The sequence below is a fragment of the Astyanax mexicanus genome, chromosome 2 (assembly GCF_023375975.1).
Source record: "Astyanax mexicanus isolate ESR-SI-001 chromosome 2, AstMex3_surface, whole genome shotgun sequence".
Taxonomy (NCBI): domain Eukaryota; kingdom Metazoa; phylum Chordata; class Actinopteri; order Characiformes; family Acestrorhamphidae; genus Astyanax; species Astyanax mexicanus.
This window is the reverse complement of record NC_064409.1, coordinates 60,222,766-60,241,714: the sequence shown is the minus strand read 5'-3', so window position 1 is coordinate 60,241,714 and position 18,949 is coordinate 60,222,766. Positions and strand designations below refer to the sequence as shown.

Here is an 18,949-nt window from a genome sequence, read left to right as displayed (position 1 = left end):
CGTGGGTGTCACTGTGTAGTGTAGGATTACAGATAAGCTAAAAAGATTACTATACTGAGGAAAAAGAGAGAGAGACACAGAGAGAAAGAGAGAGAGAGAGAGAGAGAGAGAGAGAGAGAGAGAGAGAGAGAGAGAGCAACAGGTATGTATTTTTTTTTCTTTTCCTGTTTAATATGCAAATACTCACCTGTCACAAATATCCAAACCAATCCTGCGAGGAGGAAGCAGAAAGTGTTAAATCCTCATTGGTGGAGAGGTTCTCACATTCTGCATTATAGATTCTTGAGAGCCAAAGTCACTCCAAAACACACGTTCAGGACACCTTACATCTCGCCAGACTCCACAGCACTGGGCCTGGACCTCAGCATCTCTGGTGAGTGCTACACGCTGCTGCAAAGGGTTCTCAGACTGATATATAAATGCTGTAGATGAAACATGTTTGCTTCCATTAGAAAAAAGAAAAATCTGAGAGATATATGAGATGTTTAAGATATATATGTGTAGAAAACTAACTCTTTTAAAGGTTTAAAGAAGTCAGTGCAAAAGTTCCTTTACACAACTTTACAAAAAATAGTTGTTTAAGGGAGCGAAAGTGCTGCTTTATATATATATGTCACAAATAACTATTTGTAACACAATTTATATTAGGAATCTGAGGGGAAAATATAATCAATTTCTAAATATTTTGACTCTGATATTTGCTCCTGTTGCATTATATTGTGCAACATGTTTGTAAAAAAGGAAAAACAATAACACGTAACAGTTCTGTATGAACTCCAGCTACAGTATGGATTTGTTCACCTGATTTACCATAGTGAAGCACAGATTAGATAAACTAGTGGTTGGATGATAACTCTAATTATTTGGTTTCTTAAAGAGAGCTTTGCAAATATGGTAAAGCTAACTCACTCAAAAAAAATTTAATCACAATACATTGTTTTTTTGTTATTTTATTGTTCATTTGTCTAATATAAGCTAATAAACAACTTATTTCCCAGATAAAAAGCTTTACATGTTATTCCCAGCTTCCTGAGTTCTGTAAACAACTAAAACGTTGAAATCCAAGCTGAACAGACCATGCTTTTTTCTTTTGTATCACTACAGCAGATCTGTTTCAGTTTCAATAAAGAATCTGAGCGTGTGGTTCTGAAAGAATGAGCATTTAGCAAAAGTCTCTTAGGCATAATTAGTTTTGTTCTGGTTGGATTGAAAGGATAATAATTCAGCTGCTGAAGCCTCACTGGGCCACATTTGAGAGTTATTCCGCAATAATTACTCAAAAGTGGAGCTAATTCTCAGGTTTGGTCCACTGTTCAAGTTCCATACAAGTAAGATGAATCCATTTCAGTTGTCTAACACTGCATAGAAATGAGGTGGAGAAAGCAATCAATGCATTTAATATTTGTGTTGATTTTAATAGTGAAGAGATTTGACTGTAATGGAGTTAAAAAAAAACTGCCTTCAGTGTTTTCTAATGGATCCAGCATCAGAAAGCAAAAACTTTCTTTAGACTTTTTTAAACAGTATAAAGATCAACATCTGTAGTTTTCGGAAAAAAGCAACTTTTTTTGGTCTCAGGTCAGAACCACTGTAACATGCACTATTCAGTAAAATATTCTGAAAAATTATAAAACCTACCTAAAATTATATCTTGGCATTCTTCTGATGAAATTAAATCTCTGTGACTGTTTGGAAAGAACAGTGAACAAACTGATGGGAAGCAACACACACTCAATATAATACAACATATTTAAGCAATTTCAGCATTTATTGTGTTATTAAAAAATGGCGGGAGAAGACACAAACAAACAAATCTTACAAAGTATTTTCTCTTCAGCTTATGTAATAATATTTTTACGTTGCCACAACTTTAAATGTATTGTTAACCTAATAGTAATGATGCAGAACTGAAAAACCTCTTTGAGTTTTGCTGATTTAGCTGAACTTTTGACTTAGTGATAGGCAGTATGACAGTATTATAATACACTGAATACTTTTCTGATCATATTGTAAATATGAAATACTGAATAGCTCTAGAAATATTGATATTGTACTTTAACAGCAGTCTGTAGATATAAAATAACGAAATAAATATTGCGTATTGTGAAAATGCTGATGAAAATGTTTTAATAAACGATTTGTTAGAATACTGCCTACTAACTATTGGTTTGATTAGATAAATTAAATTTACTCAAAAAAATGTTCTATAATCAGACACTTAATAATTAATGTTTAAAAGATCTGTTATTGTATTTGTATATTTTTTAAAGTGCATATTGTCGCTGTTCAACGAAAAAAAAACCTTTTTGTATTTTTTTCCTTTTCCACAAAAAATAAATCTCAAACTGTCCATTACATTGTGTCAAAATATCTTGATGATTGGACCAAAAGAAATTCTTCAAAATTACCAGAAAAAAATTTTTAATTGGAGATTTTTTACTTGACAGCACCAATATTTACTATACATGACTAACCTTAGGTTAACTGGAATACTGCATAAACTTTCTCTGCTTTTTGGGCCTTAAGTTTTATCAATATGTTTAAGTATTGTAACAATCAGGCAATGCTTTACATATATCCACTCAGCATCCTTCTCACTGGAAACAATTCATATTCCAGAGAATTCCCTTCCCCATCCATTAATAAGGCCATCACTGCAAAAACAAATCACAACAATGTGAGGAATATTTGTCTAGGTCATCAAATCTGAACATTGAATCCAGTTGCCAGTCCTGGATTTAGTTCTGAATGAATGTTAAGGGAACAGATACTGTAACTGATTGGCCACATCTACCAAGGATTACAAAGTCCAGATTTAAAGACTTTTGCTTGGAGTTTTAAGGATGTTGGCATTCCTGTGACTTACAGGTTTTCCAGCTAAAATGATTCAGCTGTTGTTTGCTTCACACAGTCGTGATTCAGGACTTCAGAATAATTGAGGATGAACAATTATTTTCGACAGTCGTACAGTGCAAAGTTTTTTTTTTTTTAAATAAGTGTGCACTTTAAAGTTCATAAAGTCATATCCACATGTACTTTTTTACATTCACAATTAAACACCAGTCAAATATTTGGATACACCTTCTAAATTATTGTTATTATATTTTTTCTTACATTGTAAATTAGTACTGAAGTCATCCAGACTATGAAGGAACACATAAGGAATCATGTGGTAAACTCATGTAGGAGCTTCGGTTTCTGAGGCTGGTGTAACAAAGCGAACTTTTAGAGCCCTATTTTAGTGATCCTTAGTGCACCAGCTAATTGCGTATCGCGCCACTGTATTTAGGGCGTGTCGGTGTGTCTTTGGTGTAACGTAAAAACAAGCCAATCAGTTTGTCACTTGCCATTCCCTTTAAGAGGCAGGTGTGCTCTGATTTTGGCGCATTCTTATCTTAACAGCGGGGCACTTCGTGCATCTCAGCAGAGAATACAGACCTGCGAGTTCACACTGTGAAAGTACTCCAGCAAGCAAAGAGCATTGTAAAGAGCATAGCAAAGAGCCATGCGTCACACCTTGCTCAGGGTGTATGATAGGGCCCATTATCTTCCTCCCCTAGAGTGGTACTGATGAGAGCCAGTTTCATCGAAAGGTTTTTGATGGTCTTTGTGACTGCACTTGAGGTTATTTTTAAACTTCTTCAATTTTTTCGGATTGACCTTCATCCTTAAAGGTTTTTTTTTTCTTTATTTTGAGTATTTCTTACTATATAATGGATATATATAAATAGAGCATTACTCAAACAGGGCTGTTCACTGTACTAATTCACTGGGCTACTACCATTTCTGCCTCTTCATAACACAGCACTCAAACACATTAAGAGGCAAGAAATTCAAGTTACTAACTTTTTACAAGACACAACTGTTAAGAAAGAAAAATGCCTAGAAAATTAAAAACTATCATGTTAGCAAGAGTTGCTACTTTGAAGAATCTAAAATATAAATATATTCTTGTTTCTTGTTTATATATACACTTTTTGTTCACTTAATAATTTCATATGTTTTTTTTTTTATTTAATTACATTTCATTTAAATTGCAATGTCGGGAATGTGAAAATAATAAAATAACACTGAATTTAAGGTGTGACCAAACTATTTTCTGGTACTTTATGTTAGTTAGGGACAGCATGAGTTAAAGAGAAGGACATGAAAACTGAGAAACTGAGAAATTGCTTTATTTAGGCTAAATTATCTCTACAGAGGAGTAGAGATGCTTAGGTGTGTCAGGCAATTCAATGGGCCTATAAGTGTAAACCTAAAAAAGTGTGGCCTAAAAAACTTAACTTAACTTTATGGGCTTTTTGAATGAATTCATTGGTATGTTTGGTGCAGTAAACGCAGTATCAAATCTAACTGGATCTAATTCTGTTCAGTGTTGTCAGAGCTCCAGTTCTATGGCCCTCTATAAAGTCATTATAGCCATGCGTGGTAATGATCAATAAACACTGAATATAGGTCAGATTAGGCCATAAATAGAGCGTCTGTTGTTTGAGTTGTAATTATAACGTCATTCCAGTCTACTGCTACAACATATAGGAATGCCAGTAGCAGTGCAGCAGGATCAGAGTTCAGCAAACTTTGATGATTTCCTGTGTAAAAGAACACACCTACTGATGGGTTGAGTCAGCTGTGTTTGACGAAGTTAATCAACAAACCGCAACTGCAAAAATTGCTCATTTTTATCATTGTATTAGTTGGTTCTTTTGTAAATACATTTTTGGATTCTGTGCATGGACAATATAACCTGGCTTCTGGACTTTTAGTTGTAAATCACTTTTTATCTGTTAACTGATTTATTTATCTTAATGTATTTATTTTAATTGATTTAATACGAAAACACGTTTTGATTCTATACTAGAACACATTTGGGTTCAATACAAGGACACTTTTTCTTTTTATACTAGGACTAGGAAAATGGTTTGTCATTATGTTTAATGATTCTGTCATTCTATTATTCATTACACGATTGTCACTATAGTAACACACTTTGTAATTTTTTTATAGAGGTTATTTATGCTCTTGTTCTATTGTGGGTCAAACTGTTTAATTAAAAAAAAACAGCAAAATATTAAATATAAAATAGTTTGGGGAGCATAAACCTGACAAAGAAGTGATGCCACAATACCCACTACGTTTGGTTCCTTTTACATTAAATAGAGTTTAATGAACTTTAAAAGGTTTTATTTTATAGTGAAGAAACTTTTAACCAGACAAAGATCCATCTAAACCCATAGAGTCCCTTCAAATTGTGTTAAAACAGTGAGACCTATTCCATTTTTTCTGCCTTAGACAAAAAACATTTGGGATTAATATTAAACAATGAATATCAAAAACGACAAAAGGTCAACATTTCAGCTTTCATTCCCAGGTATTTACATCTGTAACTGATACAAAGTATAGAAAATAGCACCTTTTGTCTGAACTCAGACCTTTTTCTTGTGAGCAAAAATATCAGAACACAAAATGACTGTGTGGTGTTTTTTTTTTGTTCTGGTGTGTCCTGGTACAGTGATTTTTCAAACAATAAATTGTGCTGTGTGAATGTCTATGTTCAGTTTTTGGGGACGGTTTGTGGAAGGATTTAGACCGGCCTAGCCAAGCACCAAACTTAAACCCTATAGAGCATGCATTTTACCTGCTAAAGAGGAGACTGAATGGATTAACCCCTCAAATTAAAGCCTGGAAAAGCATCACAAAAGAAGAATGCAAAAGTTTTTTGATGCCAGTGGGTCACAGGATTGATGCAGTTATTGCAGCCAAAGGAAATAAAAGAAATTAAAAGCAAAAATTAAGTTAAACAAATATTAAGTTGTATTCACTTTAACCCTTGTGTGGTGTTCATATTTTTGTTACTCGTTTACTTTGTTACTTGTATTTAATTCAGCAAAATTAAGCAATTTTACATTAAAATGCTTTACACATGCTTGCTTCACCTAAATTGCAAGCAATATAAACAGCTTACATGGTTAATATTTGCCCTTTACCTTTCTTATGTTACATTTCTTTCAAAAAGTGCTACTCTTTTTTTATTAGTTTTTTAATAAAATGTAAAAGAAAATGAATTAAACTCAAGATATGAGTAGAAAATTTGTTTAGTTTCAAATTTACAAATGAAGCAATGTTTATTAGCCCTTTATTAGCCCAAACATACTGTATGTAATATAAATGTGTGTGTGTGTGTGGGGGGGGGGGGGGGGGTGTACAGTGTGTGTTTATCGAAAATGTGTTTTGATATATGTTTTTCACAAAAAATGAGCCAATGCCAATGAGTTTGAGTTTTATATTATAAATATTTTTTTGTATCATTTGATGAAAAAATTTAAACGGGTCCCACAGACCCGAACACCACACAAGGGTTAATCTAATCTAAGTTTATCTGTTCTAATACTTTTGCTCACAAGAAAATTGTTTGGGTTCAGAAAAAATGGCTTCTAAGCTGCTATTTTTTTTTTAAATGTCAATCCCAAATGTTTTCAGTCTACAGCAGAATTAAAGAGATCTGATGACAATGATCTGATTGTTGCAATACTTTTGGAGGGGACTGTAAATCATTCTTGAAGCATTGATCTTAATAATTCTTGGCTAAAGGACGATTGAAGAACCCCTCTTATTAAATGCGGACTCATTTTAATAAAGAGTCCAGGCATCTGCATAGAAAATATATTCATGTATCTCTAACTGTTTCAGAGACAGTAGCTCATACATTAGACACAGGGAGGCTATGACTACAGCATTGACTGTGTTGTTAACTGAAGCTTAAGGTGAGCCTTTATTTATGCAAACCAACTGCCGCCATTCCTGTTCCAATGCGGTTTTGTGTGTGCGGCTGGGCAAGGCACGAAACACACCCACGCGCCTCGCTCTCCTGGTCCGTGTGCCTCGTTGGACATGGTATAATATACAGGTTCTCTTATCTTTAAATCATTGTGATGGGACGTGACACACAGCAGATGTGAGCTGGATATTTGACTAGCACGTTAAGTAGTGAGCGCAATCGGATTAACTGACCGTTCGTGCTGTGCGTAACGCATGCTTTGCTTTGCATTTGACCTGCAGTGACGTCCCTGACCGCACCTGTAGCTCTGGACCATGGTCCTTCATAGCGGCTGCAGCATGAGTGCCAGTACCATCCCTGCCAGTGTGAGTGCTGAGAACCAGCTGCCTGCCTCCTGGAGCCCCCACTACAACTGCCCAGATGGTACAGTCCATCCTCATCCTCACTCACACTCATTCACTTCTATGTCATTATACTGTACTTCCATATTATCTTTTAATAATGCATTCAAAAGCATAGAATATGCTGGATTTGCTTGATTCCTTGATCTGTACATCATTTTCTAACTTTCCAACTTTGATAACGAGTGCGAACTTTTGTCGAATAGCTCACCTCTGTTCACCCACAGCATTCTGGACTATAGTGTTTCTAGCTGATGTTCCCAACAGGCTTACAATGCAGCAATAGGAGCATTTCTCCTTTAAAGGTCTCCTTCTGCTAAAATCTACATTTTCGTGTACCTTTTGAAATACAATAGGTCTCTCTCAACTGTTCCTTAACCTCCATCGACTGCAGGAGCTAGAAAAAGAAAATCTTTTTAGAAACGAGTCGCTCAGGAAAAACACCTATGTCTATGTCAACCCTTAAATTAGTATTCAAGGCCTTAACCACCTTGGCCTTCCCACAGGCACAAGGCTTTTTAGCACTAATTAAAAGTGGATTTTTACTTTCTGGACCTGGACTACCCACATCTGTGTGTTTACATAGGATCTCCGGTGGATTTTGTGTTTTACAGGGACTCTAAGACTAGGTCAGTGGCTAAACTGCACAGTTGTTGTTGTCTGTTTTCCATTTAAGGTGGAATGGGAAATATAGCCAGATGTACTACTAGCGATTTGTTTATGCTTGTTATGAAGAAAATGGCCATAAAACATTGAAACTTCACATTAACCTATGGTAATATAGTGGTATCGTAATTTTTAAAAAGGAAAATATTTAAAATTGTGGTGTTTTTTGGTCTTTTCTTCCCAGTGATTCGCATAGCCCTCTATTTGTGTGTGACTCTAAAAAAAATCAGTTTAAAAGACCATGTAGCCCTAACATTTCACCCTACCACTTCAGCCTAACAAGAATCGGAATACCCTACCCCTAGGAATACATGTACAAAACTGAGGGCTATGGCCACGGGGTGAAATGGGATTGTGCCAACATATAAAGCACATTTGTAGCACCTTTATTAACAATCTGAATGTCAAGCATATTAGAAATTGATCAAATCATTCTAGATAATGGAAAAATTCTTTAAATTAAAGCAATTACTCCAAATAATTTTGTATATATCTGTCTATACTGTACAACTTCTGCTGTTACCATGTATAAAACAGTATGAATCATTAGTACAACCAGTGATTCCCAGTTGTATTGTGTTTCATGGTTTTCAGAACAGTTTAGACATTACAGAAACACTAGATGTTAGACATTATTTGCACTAGACAGCTCTGCTTCAGGTAATCTGTCACTATTTGCTCAGCTTGAAACACCCACATTATTAGAAAATGTAAATATAGATCAGGATCCTGCCCTGTGGTACTTTCAACCTTGGCCAATCACAAGTGTCTGAAAAGATTGATAAACATCAACCAGGCAAATAAAGTAAACCCACTCCTATTACCTTCTGTTTTCCAGTTTCCATGATGACGTCTGGCTACGCTGGACGACTATGGTCTCAGGACCTCCATCCACAGTACTGGTCCAAATATCAAGTGTGGGAGTGGCTTCAGCAGATGCTGGACATGCACCAGATAGATGCCACAGCCATACCCTTCAATAACTTTGATCTGGATGGGAGGCAGCTGTGTAGCATGACCTATCAGGACTTCACCCGCCTGACTGGATCCTTCGGGCCTATCCTCTACCAGAGTCTGACTGACCTCAGTCAGTCCAAGTGGACCGGTGAGATTAGCTTGTGAAGGCGTTCATGCACCAATGCTTATCTGAGACCATTTCTTTAATTGACACATGCCGCCACAGTGTTTAGAGATGGGAACAGATGGGTAGAGATGGGCCTAAACTAACACATAGTAAAATGTAGCATGGTTCGGTCCTTTCATTGGGAGATCATTGTCAATTTAATCCCTGGTGATGCCACAGCCACCCATATCTGGGAGTCCTTGAAAGAACAGTTTGCCTTATTCTCTATGGGTAGCTAGAATGGCCCTCTCTTTTTCCCACCAGTCAATATGGTGCTAGTCATACAGAATCAGACAGTTAGTGTTCTCCTCCAAGCGTGTTTAACTGTTTAGTGATATTGCTCACACATGCTAGCCTTCAGCCTCACAGTGCGTGCTGGTAGTGGATTTTCATTGGAAAAGACTCAATTGGGGAAAAAATTAGGGACAAAAGCATGATTTTGGATATTGTCTTGTATGTTTCCATAGTGATGTCATCTCTGAATTTTGATATGATTCAAACAGATATGTCTTCACCCTTATCAAGTCATTGCGAATGGGCTGAATATGTCATTACACATTTCTTCAACCAAATACAAATTAACCCAATCAGTTTGCACAGAAATCTTATTATGTAATAAGCCTTGGAGGGGTTAAAATTCCTCTTGTGTAAAAGTAACTTTTTTTCATTATATGGTTTTAATGAAGCTGTGTGTACAATTCCCAGAACTCGCATATACAACTCTGAAAAAAAAAATAAGAGATCACTTAAAAATGATGAGTTTCTTTCATTTTACCAAAAAACACCTCTGGAAAATAAGCAAGAGAAAGATGGATGATCACAAGCCATCAAACCAAGCTAAACTGCTTGAATTTTTGCACCAGGAGTGGCATAAAGTTATCAAAAGCAGTGTGTAAGACTGGTGGAGGAGAACATGCCATGGTGCATGAAAACTGTGATTAAAAACCAGGGTTCCACCAAATATTGATTTCAAAACATATACATATAAATAGCAAAATCAGAGAAACTGATTCAGAAACTGAAGTGGTCTCTTATTTTTTCCAGAGCTTTATATACTGTAGTTGTTTGTACAATTATAAGTCTGGTACTGCCTTCGCACAAGTGGGTTAGTTGTAATGTGCAAGTTATAACCAAGCTTCCACTTAAAATTGTTATTTTAGAAAAATAAATTATTGTTTAGTCTTTTTGTCATATTAGTAGTTTTTTAATAGGTATTTAAGTTGGAAAAGTTGTCTGGATTTAAACAACATAAAATGTACCTTTACCTTTAATTACTTTAATAGTGTTTACATTTTAGTTACATGCTGTATGAGACTAGCTTGAGATAAGTAATAAAAATGATACCCACAATGTAAAATGTCAAACACTTCTAGTATCACTTGTCACTTGTTCAGCTCATGTTTTATCTAACTTCTTCATTGTGCTGCCTTTATTTGAATCATTTTTTTTAATATAACAACCGACTTCATTCAGTCATGTAGATATGAAAATTATGATACTTTTCCTTGTAGAGAGTAAACTTTTCTGACCCCTAATAATTAAAGAGTTTATTCAGTCGGAGTTGGAGAACAGGACATACGTGTTTTGCTAGTTTGAAAGTTTATGTTGGTGGGGATGAAGGAAATCAATGCATGGCCATGAAACACAGAGTTGGTACAAATACTAAAAAAACAACTTCTGCTGATCAGGGAATTAAAAAAATAAATGTTCACACTGCAGAAAATCCATTGGCAAAAACTAGACAAAATATATGTAAATTGAGACATAAATGCTTAAATTAAGCATTAAAAAATCTGCCAATGGGGTGAACAAACTTTTCAGAACAATTTTTTTTTTTAATTAAGCAATCACAAAGTTTCAAAATGAGTGAAATAAGCTTAATCAAGCAAAAATTCTTTATTTTGTGGCTTACATTGTACACAAGAATCAATATAACTTGACTAGTTACTTTTTGTGCTTATTTTGAGTCTAAATTACTTTTAAAAAGGTGAAAATTCTAAGTGAGACTAAATAAGATCAGATTAAACAATCTCAGTAAAACAATCTTACACTTATGATGCTTGGTAAGACCTTAGTAAGAGAAAAAAAAAACGATTTATTGCCTTAAAACTAGTTCATTTCACTTGGTAAGAATAATGTGTTTGTTCTATTATTGTCTAAATGTTCTCTCCTTTAAACTTGGACAGGTCAGTATGGCTCTTCAGCAGATATGTTCACATCAGGGGATATTAAAACAGAATTAGATGGTGAGTTTTGAAGCTTTGCATTGCCTTTTGATTCATTCATTCATTCATTTGTTCATTTATTGTACGCCCTGTTATGTTGAGTATATAAAATAAGCATTAATTTTAATTTATTAGCAGATCTTCCTTGCACAATCTTGTCTTTCAAGGAGGAGCCCAGCTTTTACGCCACTTCAGGTAAGCTGAAATTAAACTTTACTTTTGCTTCAATTACGGGTATTATCAGGACTCCTCAGTGTAGCTGCCGTGCACTAATTGTCTGTACAATGGTTCTTTAACAGAGCTTTTTGACATTAAAACCCCATTTCAACCTTCTACCATGATGACCTCTCCAGCCCCCTCAAGTCCCGGTAAGAAACATAATCCTGTTCAAAACCAGCTTCAGCACGCTCCTCCGATGATACATCCAAACCAATTATACGCTCCACAGGTGCCGATCGTACCGTAGTGTGGATAAGTGAAAGCAGAGGAACTGTTGCCAGCTTACGCTTCTGTCTGAGGTCATTATTTAAGGCAGTGGTAATGAGGGCAAGGGAGACAGAGCAGTGCTGACTCTGGACCAGATTACACTCATTTATAAAGCCATCGCCAGCCTAAAGCACTTAAATCTAACACAAGATGTATAGACTGTCATTTAACTATATGGGTAGGCTCTATTATGAGCACCATGTCGAATCCCTTTTGAGTCATTTAGCTTTACTCAGAGACTAACCTATATTGGTGCTTCAAATGTACATGACTCATCCAATGAATCAGTTGGCTGCACATGAATAAAATATGTTATGAATAAAATATGTCTTACGTCTGACTTCCCACTAAAACAAATTAAAAACAGCATAGACCAGTATACCAACTTGGTCTCCAACATTGACAATCTTCTTAAGAAGTTTCCCAAATTTGTTCTTGAGAAAGGCTCTGACAAAAGGGACACACTGTAAAATAAACTACAGGCTTTTCCCAGTAAATTCTAATGTATTTTCCTTTATAGGAAGGCATCTCCAGAAAATAATCGTAAAATGACAAGAATGCACTTTTTTAAAACAGATTTTAGCTGGAAACTGCATGAAAATTAACTAAAACAAATTAATGCATTAGTAACCATGAACAAGACATGAGGTAATACATTAACAATGCTTAGGTCATGTTAATTAAACACAGAACAACAGCATTAATTAATGGTACTTTCACATGAAATGTTAAAGAACTAACATTACAAGTGAAGCATTTGTTAATAAACAGAGCGATAATAAATCATGTACTTTATTAATAGTATTAACTAATGTTATGTAAACAAGTAACAACTGCATCAGTTAATCTTCTTGTCATTTGCTACTATATTGCAGTTATGCATACGGTAATTGTTAAATATTTATTACCTACATATTAATTATAAATATAATTGACTGGGATGACACTTATGCAGTGGTAGTTAGTTACTTGTTTTATTTACTAATGTGTGTTAACTAATATAATATATATATATATATATATATATATATATATATATATATATACTGTATATATATATGTTTTTTTTTTCATTTTATTACATAATTAATAGTGTTGTTCCGTGTTTAATTAATTAATTACCTAAGCATTGTTAATGTATTACCTAATGTCTTGTTCATGAAAAATAATGCATTCATTAATGTTAGATAGTCAACCAAGTTTTCTGTGTTAAAAAAAAAATAGGAATATGTTTTAAAATGTTACAAATTTTGTTTTGTAATCTTGTAAATTCTTCTGTTAAAAAATAGTAAATTTTTATTAGATATGATCAATTTAAATAGTTGTGAAAATAAAGTGCTCCCATGATGCTTTGGGATTTTGAAAAGTCTAGGTGTAGGTCACATTCATGGGGCCATATTGTTCACCCTGCACAAGGCACATTGCAATGCTCATTATTATCTTACACCCTGTCAACAGTCTAGTTTCACACCTTGCGCCTGCATCCTATAAATAGCTACTGGCGTTCTGCAATCTTGGCAACTAAACACAGGTACACCACTGACTGAATACAACCTAGGCAGACATCAACCATCAAATGTTCATTGCTATCTTGGCAGCAAATTGTCAACACAGATGCATCCCCATCCCAGGATGAATGAGCGCTGAACACGTCCAGGTAGCTGCGCCCCTGAAAAAGCAATGCGACAAAGTCAGAGTGCGCCTAGCTCTTAGAAAGAATGGCAAGGCATACGCTGATTGGTTTATTTCACGTTACGCCCAAACATACCCACGATTAATTAAGAGAATTAGTACATGCCTTTTGCAAGTTTCGAGCTGCGCAAGGCATGCTTTTTCAAAGTGCATAATATGACTTCATGCTGGCTAAGAATTGCAATGCAGTAACTGTACATCCATACATTATGCTCATTATGTGTGTTTTTGATTGTCTTGACTGTAACCGTCACTCGTTTTCTGTCTCCTCAGACACCAAAAGGTCCCACAGTCGTTCCAACCAAGTCAAAAAACACAGTGAGTGAACACTTCTTATCTCTGTTTCAGTACATTTTAGGAGTTTATTTCCTTCACCCATTCCTGCAATGTATCACATTATCTCATGTTTCTATCATAAGACTAATCTTTACACCATCTCTGGGCAATGCTCGCTCACTCTACTATCTGATCTGTATCAGGTTCAAGCTATGTGTTCTCATCATTCCTGTTTTTTTTTTTCTTATTCAGACCCTCGTGGGACCCATCTGTGGGAGTTCATACGCGACATCTTGTTGAACCCAGAGAGGAACCCAGGCCTCATTAAGTGGGAGGACAGGTCCGAGGGGGTGTTTCGCTTTCTAAAGTCGGAGGCAGTAGCACAGCTCTGGGGCAAAAAGAAGAACAACAGCAGCATGACCTACGAGAAGCTCAGTCGAGCGATGAGGTGCATCAACCGTTCTTGGCCGTGTTTTCCTTACTGCTATAGATACACATTACTTTCAGTAGTACAGTACTAAAACAACCTGTTGTTCTTGTTGCAATGCAGGTATTACTACAAACGGGAGATTCTAGAGCGTGTAGACGGGCGCAGGCTGGTCTACAAGTTCGGAAGGAATGCTCGTGGTTGGAGAGAAACTGAGAAGTGAAGGAGTAAGAGCTGAAGATGAATGTTTGAAGATGTGAGAATCTGTGAAGACTTATTTATAGCATTATGGCCATTACAAAAAAACGTATGGCCTTCATCAGCTGTTTTTTTTTTTCTTTTTTGATGTTATCTTTGCTTTTTATTTGTTCTATATCTGCTTCCAAAAGGCTGGTATGATGCACTGACCTCACTGAAGTTTGAACGATATTGTTGTTTACCTGAAAATAGCTTTTTTATTATTATTATTAATTATTGCACTGTTTACAGGTCAGATTTGTGCACATAATTTTTTTTTCTGTACAACCATGAACCCACCATAAGGCATAATCTGCATTTGTAAATATTCAGCACTCTTTTACAGTATGTCGCACAACAGGCGTTCTATAGATAGAAGACTTAACACTGTATATATTTGCTTCACTAGTGATTTTTTTACACTTTCCAGCAATTAATGGCTTCCAGGTCTGAAATGACTTTTATTTAACCCACTAAAATAGATTTGCAGGAAAAACGAAGATTAAGATCAAGATTAAGAAATTAATGTAATTAACTTATGCAAAATATTTTGTTATCATTGTCATTGCCACTTCTGGCCCAGAATGCTCACTACTGCACTATGTATAATCATGTGACAAAAATAGGACACGCTATGAAAACCTGTTTGTTAACCTTTTTGAAAACATATGGACATTTAAGCCTCATTTTTAACAATATAGAGAGATGGAGGTAATATGACTTTAATATACTGTAATTATCAATAGTGTATTAAATTACCCATTTATTACTACATAAAATGTTTATGATTAGAATCAGATGTAGCACATTAGCTGCAAATTATTTAAATGTCATTAAAGAAGGTTTTTGGAGGATCCTGTCGTTTTAAAAAAATTAACTGAGCTTTTATTTTTTAATATTATTTTACATTTGCTATATAGAAGACTCTAAAAACACTGAACATAATTGCTTTACTAGTGAAGTAAACACAATTCAGCAATTAATGGCTTTCAAATCTGAAATGTCTTCGAATATTTTACAACTAAATATGTCCAGTTTAAAGCTTTTTGAACCGACTCAACTTTTCTAGATTAAAAATTCTTTTTAGACTGCTGTTTCCAGATTAAGAAATTGAAGCAACATTATGTAGAATTCTTACCTTAAAACCATGGCTGTCTCCTTGCCACTTCAGACCCAGAAAGATAACTGTTGAATTATGTATAGTCATGTGAAACAATTAACATTAAATGCTCATTTGAACGATGCTGAGAAAATGAGGTAACATAACTAAGCATTCAAAACTGAAGAAATGTCTTTTAAAACGATTTTATACCCCGTATTTAATTGAAATATGCTTGAAATATGAAATTGAATATAACACATTTTTTACTACTTCAAATCTCCACCATTAGAATTTAGATGTAGCACATCAGCTGCAAATGAGCACAACGTCATTAGAGAAGGATTTTGGAGGAGCCTGTCTTTTTTTAAAACCTTAAATATATATTATTGTTTGATATGCTCTTGATGTTTTTGCTTGTGATTACTTATTGCACTGTTTACAGGTCTGTGTACAGATTAATATATATTTTCTTTCATTTTCTGTACATTAGCTCCTGTTTTTGTAAATCTTTCGTACTCTTAAAAGTTGTGTGGTTGACAGGCTATAGATTGATAGAAAACCTAGAAAACACTAAAAATCTTTGCTTCACTAGAGAATTACATATGTTTCAGTGATTAATGGCTCTCAAGTCTGAAATGTCTTCCATTGTTTCCCAACTAAACAATCCCACTGGAACATATTTGCTGAGAAAGTTGCTAAAAACCACTGTCAACAACTATTTGGAATGCTGAATCAACACCAGGCAGATAAAGACAGATAGTGATTTATAAATGCCAGGCAATTGCAGAGTTTCCTTCTATCAAGAGTCAGTTTTACAAGCAGGAAAAAAAGAAATTAGATTCCAGGTAATGAGACAGATAAGATAAACATCCGTCTGCTGGTAGTGTGTTTATAGAATTTCAAGCACTTATTGTTGGTTAGAATAACACTATGAACCACAAATGCCAATCATTAAAAAAAAGAGTTTGTTGTATATAGTCTATAGATTGTTACAATGCTGAGGAGTCTGTTTGGGGCAGTAAATGAGTAATGTGTTAATATATCATGTTTTGAACGTGTATGTTATGATAATCTGTATAATAAAATGTCTTTTTCAACACACTAATGTTATCTGCTCATGGATTTACATATCAAATGTGTTGTGCCTAAAAATATGTCCTAAGCTGATGATTAAAACCTGTTTAAATGTGTTATAAGAGATTCAACCAGTCTGTGCACTTAAACCAACCATTTGATAGATCAAAATAAAATCATTACATCTTATTAAAGAAAGTGTTGAATCTTGTGCCATCGCTACCATTCGGCAGACAGACATATGTTAGGATAATGAAATCTACTAGAGGTCCTTTGTTTTTCAGTAGTTTAAATTTTTATCTTTAAATCACCTCACACATGTAAATTGATTTAAGTAGAAAATATGAAGAGGAAAATAATTATTATATATTATTATATATTATATCTAATTTTAGCACGTTACATTTTAACTTATATAAAGATTTCAGTGAATAATATTATGTAGCTATATTATTAATTTGTATTTATCATTAATTTTCCTATTCCTTTTCCTGTTCCTATCGTTTATCACTATAAATTATAAGGATATATACTTTAAAAAACTGTGGTCTTTAAAAAATGAGAAAATTAAAGAGATAACATAAGAAAAAAGGAAAATGGATATTTTAGCAATTCATATGAAAGTGAGTAAAGATGTAAGTAGCTCAAAAACGTTGAGAAAACTAAACAAAATTGAAGAAATGTCTTTTAAAACGATTTAATACCATATAATTAATAATAATATGTTTAATTACACATTTATGACTACTTAAAATCTCTAAAATTAGAATTCAGTTATTGCACAACAGCTGTAAATGATTACAACGTCATTCATTTATTACAAACTTTTTTTTATTATTTTATTGAACAATCTTTCTTTGGGTTCTCATTAAATGAGGTCATTGAATGATTAAAACGATAAAAAAAAGAATATTCTACCAAGAATGTATGAGAGTGAGTAGAAATGTAAGTAGCACAAAAATGTTGAGAAAAGGAGGTATCATAATTAAATCAAAACTGAAGAAATTATGTAATACCAGGTAGTTAAAGGTAATATGTTTAACTACACATGTATTACTACTTAAAATCTCTAAAATTAGAATTCAGATGTAGCACATCAGCTGCAAATAATTACAACGTCATTAGTTTATCACAAAAGTCTTAAAAATGTATTATTAAATGTTTCCTTTGAATGAGGTCATTGAAGGATTAAAACAAGAAAATAAGAAAACTGGATATTCTACCAAGAATATATGAGAGTGAGTGGAGATGTGAGTAGTTCTGCCCTTTTTGTTTTGCACTGCATTGTGGGACAGTTTGTGTGCTAATCATAACTACATAAAAAAAATCTGGATCTGAGTATGTATTGTGAATTCTTAAGTTATTAACTTTGACGTTGTTATCTACATTACAAACTTTACACCCAAATGTAATTATTGTTAGTATTTAGTACACAATGAATGAAGGTTGTACTACTGGTAAAGTTGCACAGGCTATAGGGGTTGAGTAGTATTCCAGTAGATACAGCCATGGGCGTGGTAGTGGGGGGAAAAGTGGACCTGACTACCCAGGGCCCGAGTAGGGAGAGGGGCCCATGAAAATCCTGATTTTTTTTTTCGCTCACTTTCCTTTGTTTACTGGCATGGATAGGGGCCCATTAACATAGAGGGTGTACAGGGCCCAGAATTTGCTGCTACGCCCCTGGATACAGCAAATACAGATCTATGGGTAAGATCACCCTAAACAGTCATTGCCCAGCAGTACAATGGAATTTAGATTAGATTAGATTAATTGACTGGTTTAACATGGCCGTAATTGTGAGTTTGATATGTATCAAACAGCCAAAATAGATTATTCAGCATTAGAAACTATAAAACAGGAAAAGTTTTTTATATATATTTTGGTTTGTTCTGTAGTTAAATAATATCTGAATTTGTCAGTTTTTATTCCAGTTTTCCTCTTTCGTTGGTATCAGTTTTAATCAAATGAAACAACATGGAGAAATAAACAGCAGCCAAGTAGCCAGAGGCCGTTAGCATCAGAGCACCTCTGCAATATTGAAAACAATCTGTGTTTAAAAAAACGCTGTATTCCATTAATAAACACACACCCACCAATAAATGCATTTGCACTCAGCTGTTAAAAGCAATTTGGCTAAATGATGACTGATTACAAATGATGTAAGCCTGGTAGTTATTAAGTCAGGAGCCCCACACACTTCTACTTATGGATACTGTTTTGCAAAAGGAAACATTGGTTTTACATTGATTAAAAAGTGCAATTAACTAAAACATATGTAATGTTTGGTCTGTCATAAATCGGACCTTTTTCTGGCAGATTTTCGTCATAACTCATTCAACCCTTTTGGGAATTCTAGTTTGAAAAAGGTACTAACTTTATTGGAGACAATGTTTTTCCAATCATCTGTTTCCCATATAGAATGAAAAAGGTGCTAAAGTGTGCAGCCATCTACTGTAGGCCTCTTT

General features: G+C 34.5%; 1 protein-coding gene across 2 annotated transcripts; it reads left to right on the top strand.

The window, feature by feature from the left end:
* The first annotated feature begins 279 nt into the window (after positions 1 to 279).
* ehf (ets homologous factor) lies at positions 280 to 15,030 on the top strand. 2 transcript variants are annotated; one of them, XM_022672163.2, is made up of 9 exons: positions 280 to 373; positions 7,057 to 7,198; positions 8,681 to 8,947; positions 11,152 to 11,211; positions 11,329 to 11,385; positions 11,490 to 11,558; positions 13,642 to 13,686; positions 13,897 to 14,092; positions 14,195 to 15,030. In XM_022672163.2, the coding sequence occupies exons 2-9, from the start codon at positions 7,090 to 7,092 to the stop codon at positions 14,292 to 14,294; spliced, it is 903 nt and encodes a 300-aa protein (XP_022527884.1). In that variant the 5' UTR covers positions 280 to 373; positions 7,057 to 7,089; the 3' UTR covers positions 14,295 to 15,030. The 2 variants fall into 2 exon arrangements, with proteins under 2 accessions (XP_022527884.1, XP_007228212.1); XM_007228150.4 differs by having other exon boundaries at positions 281 to 373; positions 11,326 to 11,385.
* The last annotated feature ends 3,919 nt before the right edge of the window (positions 15,031 to 18,949 follow it).

Coding starts and splice junctions, on each gene's coding strand:
- ehf (XM_007228150.4), top strand. CDS start 7,090: ATGGTCCTTCATAGCGGCTGCAGCATGAGTGCCAGTACCATCCCTGCC. Junction 11,212..11,325: donor TATTAAAACAGAATTAGATG/GTGAGTTTTGAA, acceptor TTAATTTATTAG/CAGATCTTCCTTGCACAATC. Junction 13,687..13,896: donor CAACCAAGTCAAAAAACACA/GTGAGTGAACAC, acceptor TTTCTTATTCAG/ACCCTCGTGGGACCCATCTG.